We start from the raw sequence: 17,331 nt of genomic DNA, 5'->3' as shown, positions 1-17,331 counted from the left end.
CTTTATTGATCCCTGAGGGGAAATTTGGTCAGTTGCAGTTGCTCAAATTATTAATTTAAATGAAATGAATCTAGAAGAAATAGAAAGAGAAATAAGACATAGACAAATATGTGCTTCAGAAATTTGTTAAAAGAGGTAGGTTCATTATGTCTAAATACGTGCATTAATACGACAAAATATTACAACAAAATAAGAAAGCAGAAATAAGAGGCTATGCAATATATATATATAAAAAAAAAAAAGTTACCCAATGTCTATGTATACTCAATTTCCACTTTTTCAGCTCCAGCTGTCCAGTCTAACAAAAGCTCTGCCTTAAATTCTGTCTTTGAACAAAGTTTATAATGTTCAGTTTGTGTTGACATTGTGCAGAATGTGTCACTTTAATTCTGTGTTTGTTACTGAGGTTGTAGTTTGCAGAGGTCTGCTACTGGACTGCATTATACTGAGAGGGGTTTCTAGTTTTTTGTCCCTCCGTGTTTATATAAAATAAGGAGGACAGAATATTGGAAACAGCTGTCAGTAAAGTGCAGTCCAGGCCAACAGCAGCACTAACTATGAACTCAATGCCAAACATAGAAGTGAATGAACACCTCTGTTACCGTGACAACAAGACAAGCTGAGCATTACAGGCAGCAGGAGAGGAATCTTTATGGTACAACAGCTGGATTAGATTAGATTAGATTGTACAGGTGGAGCTGATAAAGTGGATACTCAGTGTTTACCATATTTAAACAGGGATGTTGCACTGTTTTCAGGTTCTGCAGGCACAGATTACTCATTGGTTCACAGTTTAATGGTTGAATTAACAGTTAAATAGTGACAGTTGAGCAGTTTGTCTGAACGGGTCACCACAGGACGGAGTGACCACCTGTGGCGCTCTGTGGTGCATCTCGGCGGGATCCGTCTCGCACCCAAAGCCCTCCAACACGATGATCTCTGAAAACTGTGCTCCCTGACCGTGAAAGTGTTGCTTTCCGCAGAGCCGTCCAGCCCCAGTCTGGACTCGGAGGTGACCATGGAGGTGGACCACAGCGACGCCAACAGCGAGGGCGGCCACAGCACCGAGGAGCAGGAGGAGCCCTCCACCCCCGACGACAAGATCTTCGACATGGAGGGCCCCTGCGCGGACGGCGAGAAGGACGACGAGACGCTCAGGGCGATCAGGTGACGCCGGCCTGGAGCCCCACCAAGCACCTTTATGTTTTATGAATTTCTCACGTTCCTCGGGGCCGTCTGGCGCCGCCGCTGCCAGATTCTGTTTCGCCTGTCGAGTCATGTGCGTTCCATCTGTTCCATCGCCGGCTCGATAATATGATGGATATACGGGGGGAAACTTTTCCATGCCAGTACCAAACCACAAACCTGATGCCTCGCCCATAATGATAATCACACGATACCTTTTGCATATTGAAGGAAAACATACTTATACTTTAAATTTTGATGCAGCATCTGTGCAAGCCAGTCGCTGCTTTAAGAGGAATTAGAGCTCATGATTTTCTTAGAGTTGTCAAAGAAAATCGTATTATACACTGTGATGCTTTTAAATCAATACTGACCTCAAAACTGATGTGGTGCTGCAGGGCTGTGTGGTTATGGCTTCAACGATTTATCAAGTATTATGTTTTTTAGATATTGTGATAATGAATGATTTGGTAAAAAAAAAAAAAAAAAAAGTTGCTGCATCTTCAGTTATTAGCTGTTATTGACTATTTGCAACTCCACCAGGCTTTCTAAATTAAATTAAATTGGATAAAAAAAAGAAAATTCAGTATCTCCTTTAGAAATTGTAGAGGCTAAAATTATCATTTATGCTGATAGATATTATTTCTTGACACACAGTCCTGTTTGGGTTCCTTCTTTTTTGGTTGGATATGACATTTGTTCCGCTTTATCACTTTTATATTTAAGTCTAGACGTGTTTTGTTACCTGGATGGTGTCTTTACTATAATAAGGAAGATTGTGGGCACGTGTACAGTTTTTGTTCCTGTTACAGTTTCTGTCTTACGTCTGAATTTATGAGTTAAATCTATCATCTTCCATCAGCAGCTGGCAGGATTTGCAAACACACTGGCATTTCTGTAACGGAAACAAACAGTAAAGTTGCTTTCTGAAGGGAAAAGAGTAAAAAACCAGAGCAGAGATCCAGCAGAAACATCTCGTGGAGAAGTAACACATCACCTGACTAAATGCTCAAACTGCTTTATCATTTGTTTATTTGCTGTGAGATCGATGCTTGTTTGCTTGTGCAGGAGCGCCTTAAAACCGTGCAGGCAGTTTTTGTTCCAAACCAAAAAAGCACAGCAAGGAGTATGTGCCAGAAAATAATTTATAAAAGCCAGATATCTCAGTTGGTTTTGATCAATAAGCCGATCAACCCCCTGCAGGAATATTAGGGCCTCTTTGTGTTACAGGGGAGGAAAAATATGCTGTTTATGTCTGGAAGAAAATGCTTTCTTAATCATTTGCAGCAGTGAGCTCCCTAAAACGTCTGTGTGTGTGTGTGTGTGTGTGTGTGTGTGTGTGTGTGCGTGTGTGCAGCCCGTCCACCAGCAGCAACATCCCTCTGATGCGAGTGGTCCAGTCCATCAAACACAACAAGAGGAAAAGCTCCACGGTGGTCAGAGAGGGCTGGATGGTGCACTTCACCAGCCGGGACAACCTGGTGAGACGCCCCGACACACACACACACACACACACACACACACACACAATGATATCCACCATAACATACACGCTGACGTTTAGAGATACACATTAGAATACCTTCATGTTTACAGGCAAAACGACACAAGATCATCCGTGTAAACACCTGGAGCCGGATTCACAAATTATTATTTTTAATATAGATCATAAGAAATGACATAAAGATAAAGTTCTTAAATGAATAGTGCAGTGTTTTGTGCAAATTATATTCTTTCCAACTTCCTCAGACTGAGACAAGATGCTGGATACCATTTTCACCTCTGTACATCCAGTGGTTCAGTTCCTGTGGGTAGCATTTCACGTTAGCTTAGCATAAAGACTTCAAGTCTATGGGAGTCGTTAGCCTCGTTCTGATAAAGTGAAAAAATAAACCTGTGTATCGATGTGTGAACACTTGTATGTCAAACCCACATGATCCACTGGGTAAATAAGACAGCATCAGAGTTGCCGTAAAGTTTATTTGTTTACTTTGATGGAACCTGGCTAACGACTCCCATAGACTTCAAGTCTTTATGCTAAGCTAACACAAAATGCTACCCATAGGAACTGAACCAGTGGACGTACAGAGGTGGAAATGGTGTCCAACATCTTGTCTCTGTCTACCCTAAAACATTGGAATATTCCTTTAAGAGAGCTTAATAATTTCGTTGCCTCATTTCTTACAAATTTCATGAATTTTTCTACTTCTTAACTTCTCCAAACAGGGCCTGAATTATTTATGGCCAATAAGGTTTAGGGTTACCGTTCTGCCACTGAGGCTCGGAGACTGAATTTAAATTTTCATTAATTAAAACTAGCATGCTTATCAATATTAACGCTGTCTGTCTGGGTGTGGAGAGGGGGGCAGTCTGATTTATTTAGCTGCAAATCCATCACATCTCAATGCATCACTAAATCCATCCAACTTATGATTTATTTAAATAAGCATACAGAAAGATTCAAACATCGGATGCTGTTATTTGATTTGGTTAAAGTCTGTAAATGCAAATGTCAGAATTGCTCCTTCTTTTCAGAAGACGTGAGACTGAGGTCCACCTGGACACCAAATAAAACTTAACACTAAATGTCTAATTTAATATTATGAATTTTATAAAGTTATGAAGATTTTGAACTAAAATTTGTTAAAATGAATGAAATTTGAGTTTTGTAGGAAATGTAAAACAGGTGAAGGTGAAAAAAATCAACTTTAATTTCAAGAATATCAGTTTTTTTTTTCTTTGAAATAAACATAAGAATAAATTTAAGAAAATATATAAGAATTGCTTTTGATCATACATTTTTTAAAGAAGTCACTTGAGATGTTTTTTTTTTTTTTTTTTTCGTGAATCCAGCCTCAGATCCTGTGTGAAACCTGATCCTGGTTCCTGCTCATCCTGGCGACTTTTATATTTCTGTAAACGCTCGCGGTGTCGTTAACATGCAGAGCAGGTTTTCAAAACCTTCTCGGCAGGAAACTCCGCCGAGGCGTATTACTGTCCGCTCTCCTGGACGCCGGGATGAGCGGGATCCTGCATGTGGAAAGTTTAATACTCTATAAACTCTTGTGTGTTTTCAGAGGAAGAGGCATTACTGGCGGCTGGACAGCAAGTGCCTGACTCTGTTTCAGAACGAAAGCGGAGCCAAGTATTACAAGGTAGGCGATCCGGTTTCACCTGCCGGGCCAAGCAAAGCGGCGGCACGGCCCCGGAGCCGCTCACCATGACACATCACCGGGGACCCTGTGAGGACCCTGTAGACTCAACCAACGCATAAGCACAAGATGCGATGAGTCCACAGGGTTCTCATCCTCACTGATAGTTTTTTTCCCCACTTTTTTTTTTTTTTTACCAGTTGAGTCTAAACGGTCCTCGCTATAGCTTTTCATGGTGCAACTTTTATTGTGAAATGAGAAAAAGTAGAAGCAACAAAGGTGAAGCAGCTTCCTCTTCTCATCACTGCTGACTGGGCTCTTATTGTGAAAAGTTCCACAGTCTGTTATTGATCACTTGTTCTCTGTAATGGATCTGATTTAAAATGCAGTGAAGGACAAAACTGAGGTGAAAGTAATTGACTCTGAAAAAGACTAGAAAAAGTACAAAAGCTACTCAGTTACAGCAACGTGAGTCACTTCCACCTCTGTAGCATAAATTGCCAAAAAAATAACCTTCATAAATAAAAGTTGCAGTGATGGCAGGCATGGCTCTTTGATGCCACATGACTTGGTCTTCAGATTTGACTGTGTGCAGCGCTGGTGATGCAGAAAAATCAGATTATTCTGCTGTTACACTGATAATCTGCTCTGATTAATGCCTAAAATGTAAATGCAAGTATTTTGAAAATCCAGCATTCAGGACTGCTGTGTCAGATGAATGCAATGCTGCTGAACAGCGGTGCAATCACTCGATGTTTTGTTGGAAAACCAAACATGGAAGACAAACGATATACCAACATGTGGCTAATTTGATCAAATATTAGTTGTAATAATTAGTGTGGCTGATGCAAACCTGTAACAAAGGCCTGAGTGTATTAAAAGGGTTTGGTTACCATCGTTTTCCTGCCCGTGTTACGGAGGTTAAAGGTTGTCATTGTGTCATGATTTGGTTCGCAAAATTTTTCTCCAATTTTCCAACCTCATCATCCAGCCCTGTGTGTGTGGTTCATGTCAAATCTCCAAGTAGGAAATTAGTTTTTCTGGTGCGTCCGACGAGTGCAGGGCAAGACGAACTTTAACTCATCCCTCCCTCCCCCCCGCCCGCCGCAGGGCTTGGCATTCTGCGATTTCTCTCTCTCACATTCTCCACTCCAGTTCATGTCATCCTGTATCTGCCGGCATCCTGCTAACTCTCACCACAAAGCGGGAGAAGTACCTTTTCTGCCTTTGAAGAGCGAGACGGGGCGCGGAGCGAGGGAAGGGGAAGCAGGAGAGAGATTTGCGGTGGTGTCGGGACCTCGCGCTGCCTCCCCGCCGTCTCTCTGGCTCGACGCCACGCTGCCTCGTGCCCAAACCGGCAAGAGACATCCTGCCTTTTAATCAGGGCGTCGGGATGAAGGGATGTCGGGGGGGGCAGGGGGTGGAGGGAGGCAGACCAGAGAGCTTTCTGTCATGTGGCGAACTTGGCAAAACCACAAGCCGTTCATCTGACACCGACACGGCTTCGGAGGCTTGGACCCGCCGTGCTGTTCCTCCTTCTTCATGTGTTTGTTCTCCCGGTTGGGAATAGGAGCTGGGAGGTGGAAGGGTGGGGGGACAACGGGGGCTGGGGTGGTCCTCACTCTGCCAGAGGAGGAAGGAAGAGAGGCCGAGTTTTAAACACTGAAATCTGAAGAGCTCAGTCACACAGTTCAACAGAGAGAGAGAAGAGCAGGAGGAGGAGGAGGAGAAGAAGGCTCAGGATCTTGCGGGGTAGAGAATGGAGCTGGCACGGCGAGCAGAACTCGTCCGGTTCACGCCGGTCAGATCATCTCTCAGCCTCACGGACCCTTCTCATTGGCTGACGTAACTCTTTGCTATCCTTACGACGAGCAGAGTTTCTCAGAGATTCAGAAGCAGGAGATGCATCGTCGTTTTCGCTGCAGAGGTTTGAGTTGAAGAGCCGAGAGCGAAGGCACCGTGCAGCCGGATTTATCACGAGCCGAAACTGTAACTCGGATGATCTTGGATGGAGTTTGTTGGGGGTTTTTTTTTGCATGCACATCAGTGACCTGTGATCAGAGCAGGGATCATAAATGTCTCCTCAGCGGCTTCAGTTTCACAGCTTTACCAGACAGATCTGACTTTTCTAGAATGGAGAAAGACCCGAGGAGAGGTCACCTGCCTTAGCGGCTGGAAGAAGAAGAAGAGCAGCTTTGCAGAATCCCAGGGTTTGCAAAATAGCTGCGGGTCAGTTTTCCCTCCAACCTGACTGCTAACCTACATCTTTACCCGCAGGAGATCCCCCTGTCAGAGATCCTGCAGGTGGTGCCGGCTCAGGACTTCGCCAGCCTGGCCCAGGGCAGCAACCCCCACTGCTTCGAGGTGATCACGGCCAACATGGTGTACTACGTCGGCGAGGACAACGGCGGCCTCGGACACAACCCCGTGCTGGCGGCGTCCGGCGTGGGGCGGGACGTGGCCCAGAGCTGGGAGAAGGCCATCCGCCAGGCCCTGATGCCCGTCACGCCCCAGCCCAGCGTCTGCACCGTCCCGGGACAGGTCAAAGACCACAGTGAGTAAAACTGTCGGCGCTGGACGGTCCAGCGTTCAGAATCAGAAACAGAATCAGAAATGCTTTATTGATCCCTGAGGGGGAAATTGGGTAACGGTTCAATCCAGTGCATTTCAGTTCAGCTCAGCTTTTTTATTGTCTCTGATGGGGAAATTCTCCTTGCAGTCAGACACAAAAATGTAGAAATAAGCGTAAAAATAAATATACAAAAACAAAAGAATATATATATATATAGCACAAGACACAGGTGTCATAAAAGAAGTATTACCATCCACAGAAATGAGGTTTGACTGATACAGGTTTTTAAGGCTGATATTATTAGACTAAATTTGCCAGCAGAAAAAAAAAATTGTGCAGGAATTAAATTTAAATTTGACCTTTTTCATGCCAAAAAAAAAAACAAAAGTATTCACTGTATCTTCCAAATCCTCTGCAAAATCATTTTACACTGAAACTCAGACTAATGAAATTCTTCTAGGGTTAGCAGCTCTATAATGAATAATAATTATAATAATTTTAAAAAATGTGCAAAGAAATTGAATGTCATGTCAGTTCCCAGAGTCTTTTTTCCATGGCTGTCGTCAGGCTGGATGAAAGAAGCCCCGCGCACGGTTTTTCACCTCTGCGTTGATATACTTCAGGATTTCAGGAGTTAGTCGACGTTTCGGGTTGCTCAGGAAATAGCAAAGAAACAGCAAACAAAACACGGCATCCACATCATATACATGCAAAAAAAAAAAAAAAAAAAAAAAAAAAAGGTTTTTGATGCTGCCATGTTAGGAATTATATACAGCAGATGGGCCAAGTCTATAATGTGCATGGAGAAGTGACATCTTTCTTTGGACATGGATCCTTGGTGAGACAAAGACACAAAGCCAGTGGTGTGTGTGTGTGTGTGTGTATGTGTGTTGCCTTCAGCTTATCTGGAAGCCCCATATGTGGAAGACAATGACTGGAGGCTATTTGATATTTAATGAGAGGCTAATATCAACAAAGTGATAGATCAGTATAACCCCCAAACTCTGTCCTGTCAGGGGTGAACCTTGCTCCACTCCTCAGACTCCACAGGTCATGGTTCCTTTAGGCTGCTGTTGTGTTTTGATGCTGCTGTGGATTTGTGTGTGTGTATGTGTGTGTGGTGAGCATCTAAATATTGTTTGGGGGGACAGGCGTTATGCAACCACCCCATCCCCCCACCCCGTCTCCTCCCCACTTGATCTGTCACTACAACCCGACCGGCGACATTTTAACATGATTGAAGGGATTTTTTTTTTTTTTTTTTTAGAGGATTTTCCGCTCCGGCTCTTTCTGATTCATCTCTGGTTGAAGTGTCTTCTTGGTCCAAAAATAGGAAAAAATAGGAAAAATAGGGTTTTGAGTTTCAATTCCACAAGTGGATCTCCAGCGCTCAAAATGCCAGCTCTGACAAAAACGATTTCACGGCAAGACAATAAAATTCAGCCGTGAAGTATTAGTGAAGTCACTGGCCTTCTGAAGGCCTTCACCGTCAAAACAGTAGGATATGATCCACTGTATTTTGGTTGATGTGAGTATTATGGATAATGTGTTGAAATAAAACCTCTGGAATACACATCAAAATGCTGATGGACACCGGCCCAGCACATTCAACAATAAAAATGCAGGAATTCATGAAAAGCTAAGTTACTGAATGAGGAATTAGGCTAATGCACGACTTAAAAAAGGTAAAAGCAATCCTAAATCGTTGTTTTGAAAATGAAAAGACCACACCGGCTGAAATATTTGACCTGACATTTTATCAAGTCCACTGAACCTCTACTAAAAAACTCTCTGTACAGTTCAGTTGGTTTGTCCAGGTAAGAACAATGTGATCTGAACCTGAAAACGTCCCAGTCCAGTCAGTCAGCCAGTTACAGGAAACCAGACCAAAATAAAGGGCAGTTTGGGTCAAATGTTCATGTCCTGCTGTTTCTTCATGTGTCCTTACCTGGTATGAACACCACAGACGAGCAAACTGAACTCAGCTAAAAGATAGAAGAACTTTCTCTTCGTTCTCAGTGGGATTTAACAGGAGAAATCAATAAAGGATCGTTGCTCTCACCTGGATTCACTTGCTCACTCGTCCATGTGAGGAGCAGCTACCGACTAACTTTTTAACCCACCGGGCAGGAGAGTGCGCATCGGCCCATGTGTTTTTGTCCAAACCCAACCCGAGCTTGAAATTTTGCTTTTCCTATATTGCTAGGTTACATTTACCACCTGAAACAGCCCACGTGTTGCCTTCAGTGTCGTCAAGTAAACTCCAACATTGTACAGGAAGCTGCCCAGAACAGACAGTAGGTCCATCATTTTTATTTATTTTAGACCACAGTTGCACTACAATAACGCCGACATGAATGAACCCAACGCGAACCAAACCTGAATTTCGAATTTTTTGGACAATCCTGTACGTGACGACACTGAAGGCAACACGTAGGCTATTTCAGGTGGTAAATGTAACCCAGCGATGGAGGACAAGCAAAATCTCGAGCTCTGATATCACGATTTAACTTGAAAATGAATATGATCCTGATAACAGAAAATCACTTGAATGGGGGCTGGGAACTTCACTAAGCCCTTCGATCCGCACTAAGCCAGCGTGAATGTAGAAATTTGAGTGTAGAGAGACAGAAAATGGAGCTTTCTGAGAATGCAGACGCAAAGATCGTCATGTGATCCAGGCTGTAGTTTGTTGTCGAGCAGCCGCAGTGTGCAGACGTACGGAGCACCGAAAGGGACATGGGGAAAAGAAAAAAACAATCGTGCAGGAGAGGAAAAAAAGGAACAAGAAACATTTTTTGTATCATCACTCAAACACTTTTGCATTCTCCTGAGAAACTTTTTTTCATTGTGTGTATTTCATTTTTCATTATTTTTTTACTTCCTTCCATTTTTTTTAACTCTCCCATGTATTTTTTCTTTGGACATTAAGGGTTTTGGATGTTCCCACGTGGACCAGGGGTTTCTGGTCTGAATGGGACACCAAAACGATCATTTCCCCGGCTCGACATGACCTAACTCAGCAGCCAGTCAAAATTCATCAGCGTCCGGCTGGTGGCTGGCATTAACCTCCCGCTCTGAATGCCGCCGTCGATAAAGTTACGTAAAACCTCCGAGCGATGGCCGAACCGGTGACCCACCAATTAATGTGCCGACTTCCCACAGCAGACTGCTCGCATCGATCACAGAGGGTGACCTGATCAGGCCCGGCCACAGATCTGAAATCAATCAACAGCTCATCAGTGGAAATTCACTTCCAGGCAGCGTCTGCGCGACACTGAACTCGTCTCTGCAGAAACGTGTGTCCTCAGTCCTTTTGATGTCATGTTGTCCAATCAACTGACCCGGAGCGAGGGTTCATGTGCCCCTTTTGGGTCGGCTTCTTTTATTAATGCATCTAAAAATGATAAAATGCAGGAAAGGGAAGAAAAAAGAGAAAGAGGTGTTAACTTTCATGAAAGTGGAACAATAATTGGGGATCCCCGTCGCAGCTGGAGACGGATCCTCATCGTCTTTTCATCACTTGAACAAATAATCTGTTTTTGTCGCTCTCCAGTCTGATCCTGACACCAGATAGGAGGCTTCCTCTGTGATCTTTCTTTCACAAACAAGGAAGTGTGGGAAATGAGGTTTTAATGATTTGATGGCTTGCATAATAGAACACCACACCTATGTGATGACTGGACCGGGGGTAGGTGGGGGTCTTCAAGATCTGTTCAGAAATGTGCAATATATATTTTGTCCTGTGTCTCCGCAGAGGATCTCTCCATCAGCATATCGGTGTCCAACTCGCAGATCAAGGAAAACGTGGTAGGTGTAATTCTATTTGCAGGCGTAAAGCTGTTTTTGGAAAATATCCACACTTTTCCAAAGAGTATGTTTCTTTCAGGAAAGAAGACAATGACGCTCATTTTGAGTATTCTCGAAGTTACACTCTGACGTTTAAGGGTCATGAAGTGAGTCAAATCACAAATGACCTTGGATTTTTTTGTTTAAATCAAATAAGAAAGACACGAGTTTATTCTTTCTTCTTTATTTTGTCTTCTTCATTTGGATCCCCATCAGCTTCCAGAAAGTGGTCGCTAATCTTCCTGGGGTCCATGCCAAAACAGCAATGATAAAAACAAACAATAATGAGTAAAATATCTCTACATATGAGACAACCTACACTGACAATGAAAATGAAAGGGAATTCATTGTTTTTTGTTTGTGCATGAGTAACAGAGGACGGAGTTTTAATTCAGGTTTTTCGGTGTCTTTAGTGTCTGGTGACCTGGATTCTGCTCTGTCCTCTTTCTTATTTTCAGGATATCAGCTCAGTGTACCAGATTTTTGCCGATGAAGTCCTGGGCTCTGGGCAGTTTGGGATCGTCTACGGAGGTGAGACGGGCTGCCAGGTTCCTCTTATATTCCCAGTTTCCTCTCTAACGGGTTCTGCTCGTTGGGGACGTCCTGCTGATTTTTCCTTCTTTGCTACTCAGATAAACGTTTGGTCAAGAAATGATGTTCCATCTGTCTCAAAATGCAGGACTAGAGTCAAGAAAGAAAGGGAAAAATGCTTCAATTGAGGCATTCCTGTGGTCAGGGGAATAAGTTGTCTGCTATGTATCACGTCATCCTGTTTTTCTGTCTCCCATCTTTCCTATTGCTGCACTCTTTGCTCTCTGACATTCCAGAATTACCATGAAAATCGCAGAGGTTGAGTTTTGTGCCCTCCTTTCCCGTCTTTTGCAGGTAAACACAGGAAGAGCGGCAGAGACGTGGCAATCAAAATCATCGACAAAATGAGGTTTCCGACCAAGCAGGAGAGCCAGCTGAGGAACGAGGTCGCCATTCTCCAGGTAGGACAGACCATCTTTAGCAGATAAAATAGAGTAAGATATAAATGTAATGATCCCTGAGGGGGGGATTGGATCCTTCCAGCAGCAAAGAACAGCACAATAGAAGAATGAAACAAATTCAACACATTTAAGACTAGAGACACAGCGTCTTATATCTAAAATGCACTAGAAGACTTTGACAGACTCATGATTTTACACCAACATTGGAAATTTGTCAGCAGCAGTGAAATTGCTTGAGAAGTTGTTTGATGTAAGGCCGGCATCTTGACTGGAAAGTATTCTTGCTTTGTTGATTATTGATAGATTTGTGTTAATGTTTGCGGTGTGTCCCCCGCAGAACCTCCATCACCCTGGGATCGTCAACCTGGAGTGTATGTTCGAGACCCCCGAGCGGGTCTTCGTGGTCATGGAGAAGCTTCATGGTGACATGCTGGAGATGATCTTGTCCAGCGAGAAGAGCCGACTGCCCGAACGCCTCACCAAGTTCCTGGTCACACAGGTCATTGGGCGCTAGTTGGTTTTGGATTAGAATTTCTTGTTATCCACTGGGTGCCATACTTGATTTAGCTCATACTCGCAGTGGGATGACAGCAGTGGACTCAACTCGTCTTATGACCAAAAAAACTTGCGTCTTTGAATTGTGCTGTTGTGTTCTCTATTGTGAAATAAGCTGTTTACTTTCTTTATCCTAAATGAACTACGGTTTGTGCTGCCATCCGAATTACAGGGAAATTTGAAGAGTCAAATCAAGGTAACGGAGTCGTCTACAGCCATTAAAAACTGTGTTTGGATGAAAGATTTGTACATTTTGTGCCCACAGATCTTAGTGGCCCTCAGACATCTCCACTTCAAGAACATCGTCCACTGTGACTTGAAGCCTGAGAACGTTCTCCTGGCCTCTGCAGAACCCTTCCCTCAGGTTGGAACAAATCGTCTTGTTCAGTTCTCAAAGAAATTACAAACCATTATCCATCCTGGACCTGTCCAGGGTGTTTCACTGCCTTCGCCCTATGTGCGCTGGGATAGGCTCCAGCACCCCCCCAGCGACCCTAGTGAGGATAAGCGGTTTAGAAGATGAATGAATGAATGAATGAATATCCATCCTGTTCATGCATTCTTTGTGCAGTCAGTTGGATGGAGTGGCTGTTACCAAGGACGAACACTACAATACTCATCAAAAGCCAATTCCATAAAACTCTTCGTTCAGTCGAGTTGACCTAATGAATCCAGACATGCTCTCTATTGTTAATGGTGCCATGTGAAATATTTAAGCATTTTGAAACTAGAATTATTGCAAGCAAACAAGAGCATTAAAGTGGTGAACACAAAGACCTCCAAGCTTGTCCACGAATGTACAGTTTGGTGTGGTTAAGGTCAGGGTGAGGTTGAGGGAGGTGTTCCTGAGGGTTTGCGGGTTTTTGTCCGCTGCCAGGCTTGAGTGAACATTCAACCTCTATCAACCTCTATGTTGCATCTCCCATTGTTCACCACTAGGTGGAATTTGTCAGAGAATCTGTTTTGTTGCCTTGCGACGCAAAACAGGAAGAGAGCGCTGTTCTTCCAGAGCAAATGGAAACAGTATTCAGAGTTTCTGGCAGCTTCGGGCGTGTTGTAGAAGACATAAATTGCAGATAGAAAAATCACTTCTGACATATATTACCTATTCATGGAGGCAGAGGAGGGACAGGATGCAATGGGGTTTGTGAAAAATATAGTCTTTATTTGGGGAAAGATGCAATACTGACCCCACTCACCTGTCTCTCTGCAGGTGAAGCTCTGTGACTTCGGCTTTGCTCGAATAATCGGGGAAAAGTCTTTCCGGCGCTCAGTGGTCGGCACCCCGGCCTACTTGGCCCCTGAGGTGCTTCGCAGCAAAGGCTACAATCGATCTCTGGACATGTGGTCAGTCGGCGTGATCGTCTATGTCAGCCTGAGCGGGACGTTTCCCTTCAATGAGGACGAGGACATCAACGACCAGATCCAAAACGCCGCCTTCATGTATCCATCCCACCCATGGAAGGAGATCTCTGCAGAGGGTAAGGGACATCTTGGGTCCTCTGGTGTATGTCCTGCACTACCGAATAAACAGAATCTGGGTTTATAAAGCGAGCTGAGGCATAATTTCCCGGATTGATTTTGATGCTGTGTGTTTGTCCTCTCCCACAGCCATAGACCTGATCAATAACCTGCTCCAGGTTAAGATGAGGAAGCGCTACAGTGTGGACAAATCTCTCAGCCACCCCTGGCTTCAGGTAACTAGCTCATTTTTTTCTTCCACCAAAAATTGGCATACAATGCAGCTTGATAAGGAAGACAAAAGATAAAAATGTCTACTGTTATGATGTTGAAGTATGTCAAAGTGCCTTTTTTGTCTAAACTTAAAAACTGACTTCCAGTGCTGACCTAGAGTACTCCAGGGACAAAGTACCTTCTTTATGTAGGGAACATTAGATTGTAACTGGGACCAGTTGGGTTGAGGGGTGATTGGGACAAGATTTTGTAAATTTGACACATTTGATGTATACCCTACAATGTACTGAGTATTTTTCTTTATGTTTCCAAAATTTAGTAAAAATATTCTTGAGAAAACAAAATGCATAGCCATTCAGATTATCAGCGATACTTTTTAGCTTGCTGATGTTAAGCCAAGAGTCTGGTTCGTTATGCAGGACTACCAGACCTGGTTGGACCTCAGGGAGTTTGAGACCCGGCGGCGAGAGCGCTACATCACCCACGAAAGCGACGACGCCCGCTGGGAGGAGTACGCCGACGAGCGAGGCATCCACTACCCGAAGCACTTCATCATGGCGCCCAACCTGGACGACATGGAGGAGGACCCCTAGTGGCCCGGAGGACCAACATTCCCCACGTGAATCAGAGGAAGCAGCAGGCGGGCGGGGTCAATCCCTCCAGGCTGCTCTGGAGACCCCTGGAGCCCGTTGCTGTAGAGACTGTCGCCATGGAGACCGTGAGAGCTTTCGCAAAGACCGTACGGGATGTGCGTTAAGGCGCCCGTCAGCTTGCGTTGCATCGCGGGAAAGCGAGGACGCTACGTACAGGCACCTGCGTTTGAGGAACACTGTGATGCGGGAACTCGCTGTGAGCGGCGACGACGTTCAGGTCGACTTCCCAACATTCCAGACACTTTACGTATTTCACCCCTCCCCCCACCCACTGCCTTCGTCTTACAAGCCATAACAGACAGACTTTGTGAGCCTGAATGTTTCAGGGATTTTCCCCGATTTCCGACACGTCCCTTGAATAAACGTCTGCACTGCCAGTCAAGCCGTAGAAGGGCTATCTCAAACATTTGGACCAAAATCCTAGAGACTTTATGGATTTTTTTCAGCTCAAATAGTGTATTTTTTATTATTATGTCAATATTACATTTAAAAGCTTGTAAAATCCATGTAAGAGATGTTGTGAATCTACAACAACAAAATTGCTATTTTTCAAACTGTTGAAATCATCCTATGTGACTTTTTTTTTTTTTTTTTTTAACTGGAACACTTGTTAGTATCGATATATAGTGACTGTAAATTTAAGTTGTTTTTCTAAGTTGTGTTTTGTTGGGATGTCTTTGCACTATTGGGTAACTCCTTCAGAGGGGATTTACACTGAAACCGACTTTTACGTTGTTATTCTGCAAAGGTTTTACCTAAGATTTTTTTTCTGTTTTATGAGATTTTTGAAGAAAAAAAATTGTCATATGGCATCAATTAATTAATAGTAAATTAGAGTCAACACTTTCAGTATTTTTAACAAGTAAAATTAGTTAAAAAAAATAATAAAGGTACAGGAACTTTCCATAACATCTTGAGGAAATTCCCCAAGACGGAAAACAAAGCCATCGTACTGAAGAAAAATCTTCAGGATATCCTACTTTTGCAGGACATCAATGTAAGGCTGTTTTTTTGTGTAATTCCCCTTTAAACTCTGGCTCCCTCGGAGGCCTTGATTGAAGGCTAGCTGGGAATCAGGAGCTGCTATCGTCTTACCGTCTCTGAGAAAATGACTCCCCTGTAGAGCTTCGTTGATCCTTTTGTGACTCAGCCTGAGAATTTACTCCATACGTTTTATATTTTTGCTAGAACTTTGTCCAGCATGTCTGGTGGATGACTGAGAAATCCGACTTTTGATGTGAAAATATTGAAGTTAAAATGGGAAAAGCAGGGAAAATGTACATTCTTTATCTTTCACACTCGAGGCTGCGGCCGCACTGATCCATCTGTCTGCGTCGTCAAATTGTCAATGATGCGTCCGTCCTCCTGGAATTTGTGTCGGTTTCTTTAATGGATTGAAAACTTCGCAGATGCTCGACTTTTTGGAACAGATGGAGACGTCGTCATTTGTCTCAGGCCATTAGACATTTTTTTAATCCTGACCAGACACTATGTCAAAGGAATTTCAAAACCAACAGCCGGACTCAGATTTCTCAAATTCCTAAACGTGCAATGATGGGTGAGTGTTGCCGCAGCCGTCGCTCATGTAGCTGATGCTCTTATCCAGATGACTTATTTAGGAGTGCAGCAGTGGAATAAGCTTAAGTCGCTTGATCACCAACATTACCAACATTAGGTCAAAGGTCAAGGCAAAGACAATATTGCTGTATTCTTACAAAGTTCAGGTAAGAGAGGAAGTGCTGGGGAAGGAATAGAAACAGCCTCAGAGAAAGAGGTAGAAGACATAGGGCTGCAAATCACAACATGGTCAGTTTCCAAATTGCACGAGGCTGCAGTAACTTAATTAAAGTGGTTCATTAAAGCTTTTCATAATTTATTATAAACAGGATATTTTGGTGTTGAGCCCAGTTTCTTGCCTTTCCCGTTGTATTTGAACACAGCAGATCTTAAAGGCAGACTGTGCAGTTTGGGGGCACCTCACCTTGTTTTGATGTGGTGAAGAATTACAAATACCACACAGTTCTCAAAGTAATATAAATTAGAAATGCCTCACGAGTTCAGGACAACTCTTTTACCCCATCATACCCCAAAAAATAAGAGCATTTTGCTCCATCCTTTATGTTTTTGTGAACATTTGACATCAGAACATTAGATTGAAGACAGACAGACAGTGTGACATTAACTCTATTGGTTATTAGTCTTGGCTTTTATTTTTCTTCAGCTTCATCTTTAACATGAGGAAACACAGTGGTGTGCCCTCCCATTTCAAACTGCATCATCTGCGTTTAAGCAACAATTTTTTGGGGTTTAATTTTTTGCTCAATGTCTGTATTCTGTATTGCAGTTTGTAATGTAACCGCTGCATTAAGCAAAATAATCTCAATCTGACCGTCAGCGTGCTGCAGCCCTGGTGTGGAATAATAAAACCTGACATCTCCACCTTTATTTTCCTGTGAAGCGTTAGATGCTGTGTTTCTCTGTCCGTGCAGATGTAAAGCTTTCACAGCCTTTCTTGTTTTCCCTCTGTTTGTTCTGTTCTGCTGTGTCGCTCTTTCATCCTCTTCAGCGTTCGGTGTGGAGAGCAGTTTGGACTCAAGGCCACTTCTGCCTCTGTGATGACAAAGGCTTTGTGCTCTGTGAAGGAAAACTGGAAGAATAAAAGTCTCCATGCAGACGAA

The 17,331-nt window shown here is 43.5% G+C and overlaps 1 protein-coding gene across 2 annotated transcripts in view; it reads left to right on the top strand.

The window, feature by feature from the left end:
• The window catches only part of LOC115355826 (serine/threonine-protein kinase D3), a 73,871-nt gene extending 56,540 nt beyond the window's left edge, over positions 1 to 17,331 (top strand). For both annotated transcript variants that reach the window (XM_030046728.1, XM_030046727.1), the window contains exons 8-19: positions 984 to 1,167; positions 2,543 to 2,666; positions 4,263 to 4,340; positions 6,615 to 6,891; positions 10,667 to 10,719; positions 11,217 to 11,289; positions 11,644 to 11,750; positions 12,088 to 12,249; positions 12,571 to 12,669; positions 13,519 to 13,786; positions 13,917 to 14,002; positions 14,420 to 17,331. In XM_030046728.1, coding sequence (XP_029902588.1) covers positions 984 to 1,167; positions 2,543 to 2,666; positions 4,263 to 4,340; positions 6,615 to 6,891; positions 10,667 to 10,719; positions 11,217 to 11,289; positions 11,644 to 11,750; positions 12,088 to 12,249; positions 12,571 to 12,669; positions 13,519 to 13,786; positions 13,917 to 14,002; positions 14,420 to 14,593 — 1,685 coding nt within the window. In that variant the 3' untranslated portion in view covers positions 14,594 to 17,331. The remainder of the gene's footprint in view (positions 1 to 983; positions 1,168 to 2,542; positions 2,667 to 4,262; positions 4,341 to 6,614; positions 6,892 to 10,666; positions 10,720 to 11,216; positions 11,290 to 11,643; positions 11,751 to 12,087; positions 12,250 to 12,570; positions 12,670 to 13,518; positions 13,787 to 13,916; positions 14,003 to 14,419) is intronic.

Source organism: Myripristis murdjan, chromosome 24 (genome assembly GCF_902150065.1).
Source record: "Myripristis murdjan chromosome 24, fMyrMur1.1, whole genome shotgun sequence".
NCBI lineage: Eukaryota > Metazoa > Chordata > Actinopteri > Holocentriformes > Holocentridae > Myripristis > Myripristis murdjan.
Note: the sequence above shows the minus strand (reverse complement) of the source record. Positions and strands in the feature narration are given on the sequence as shown.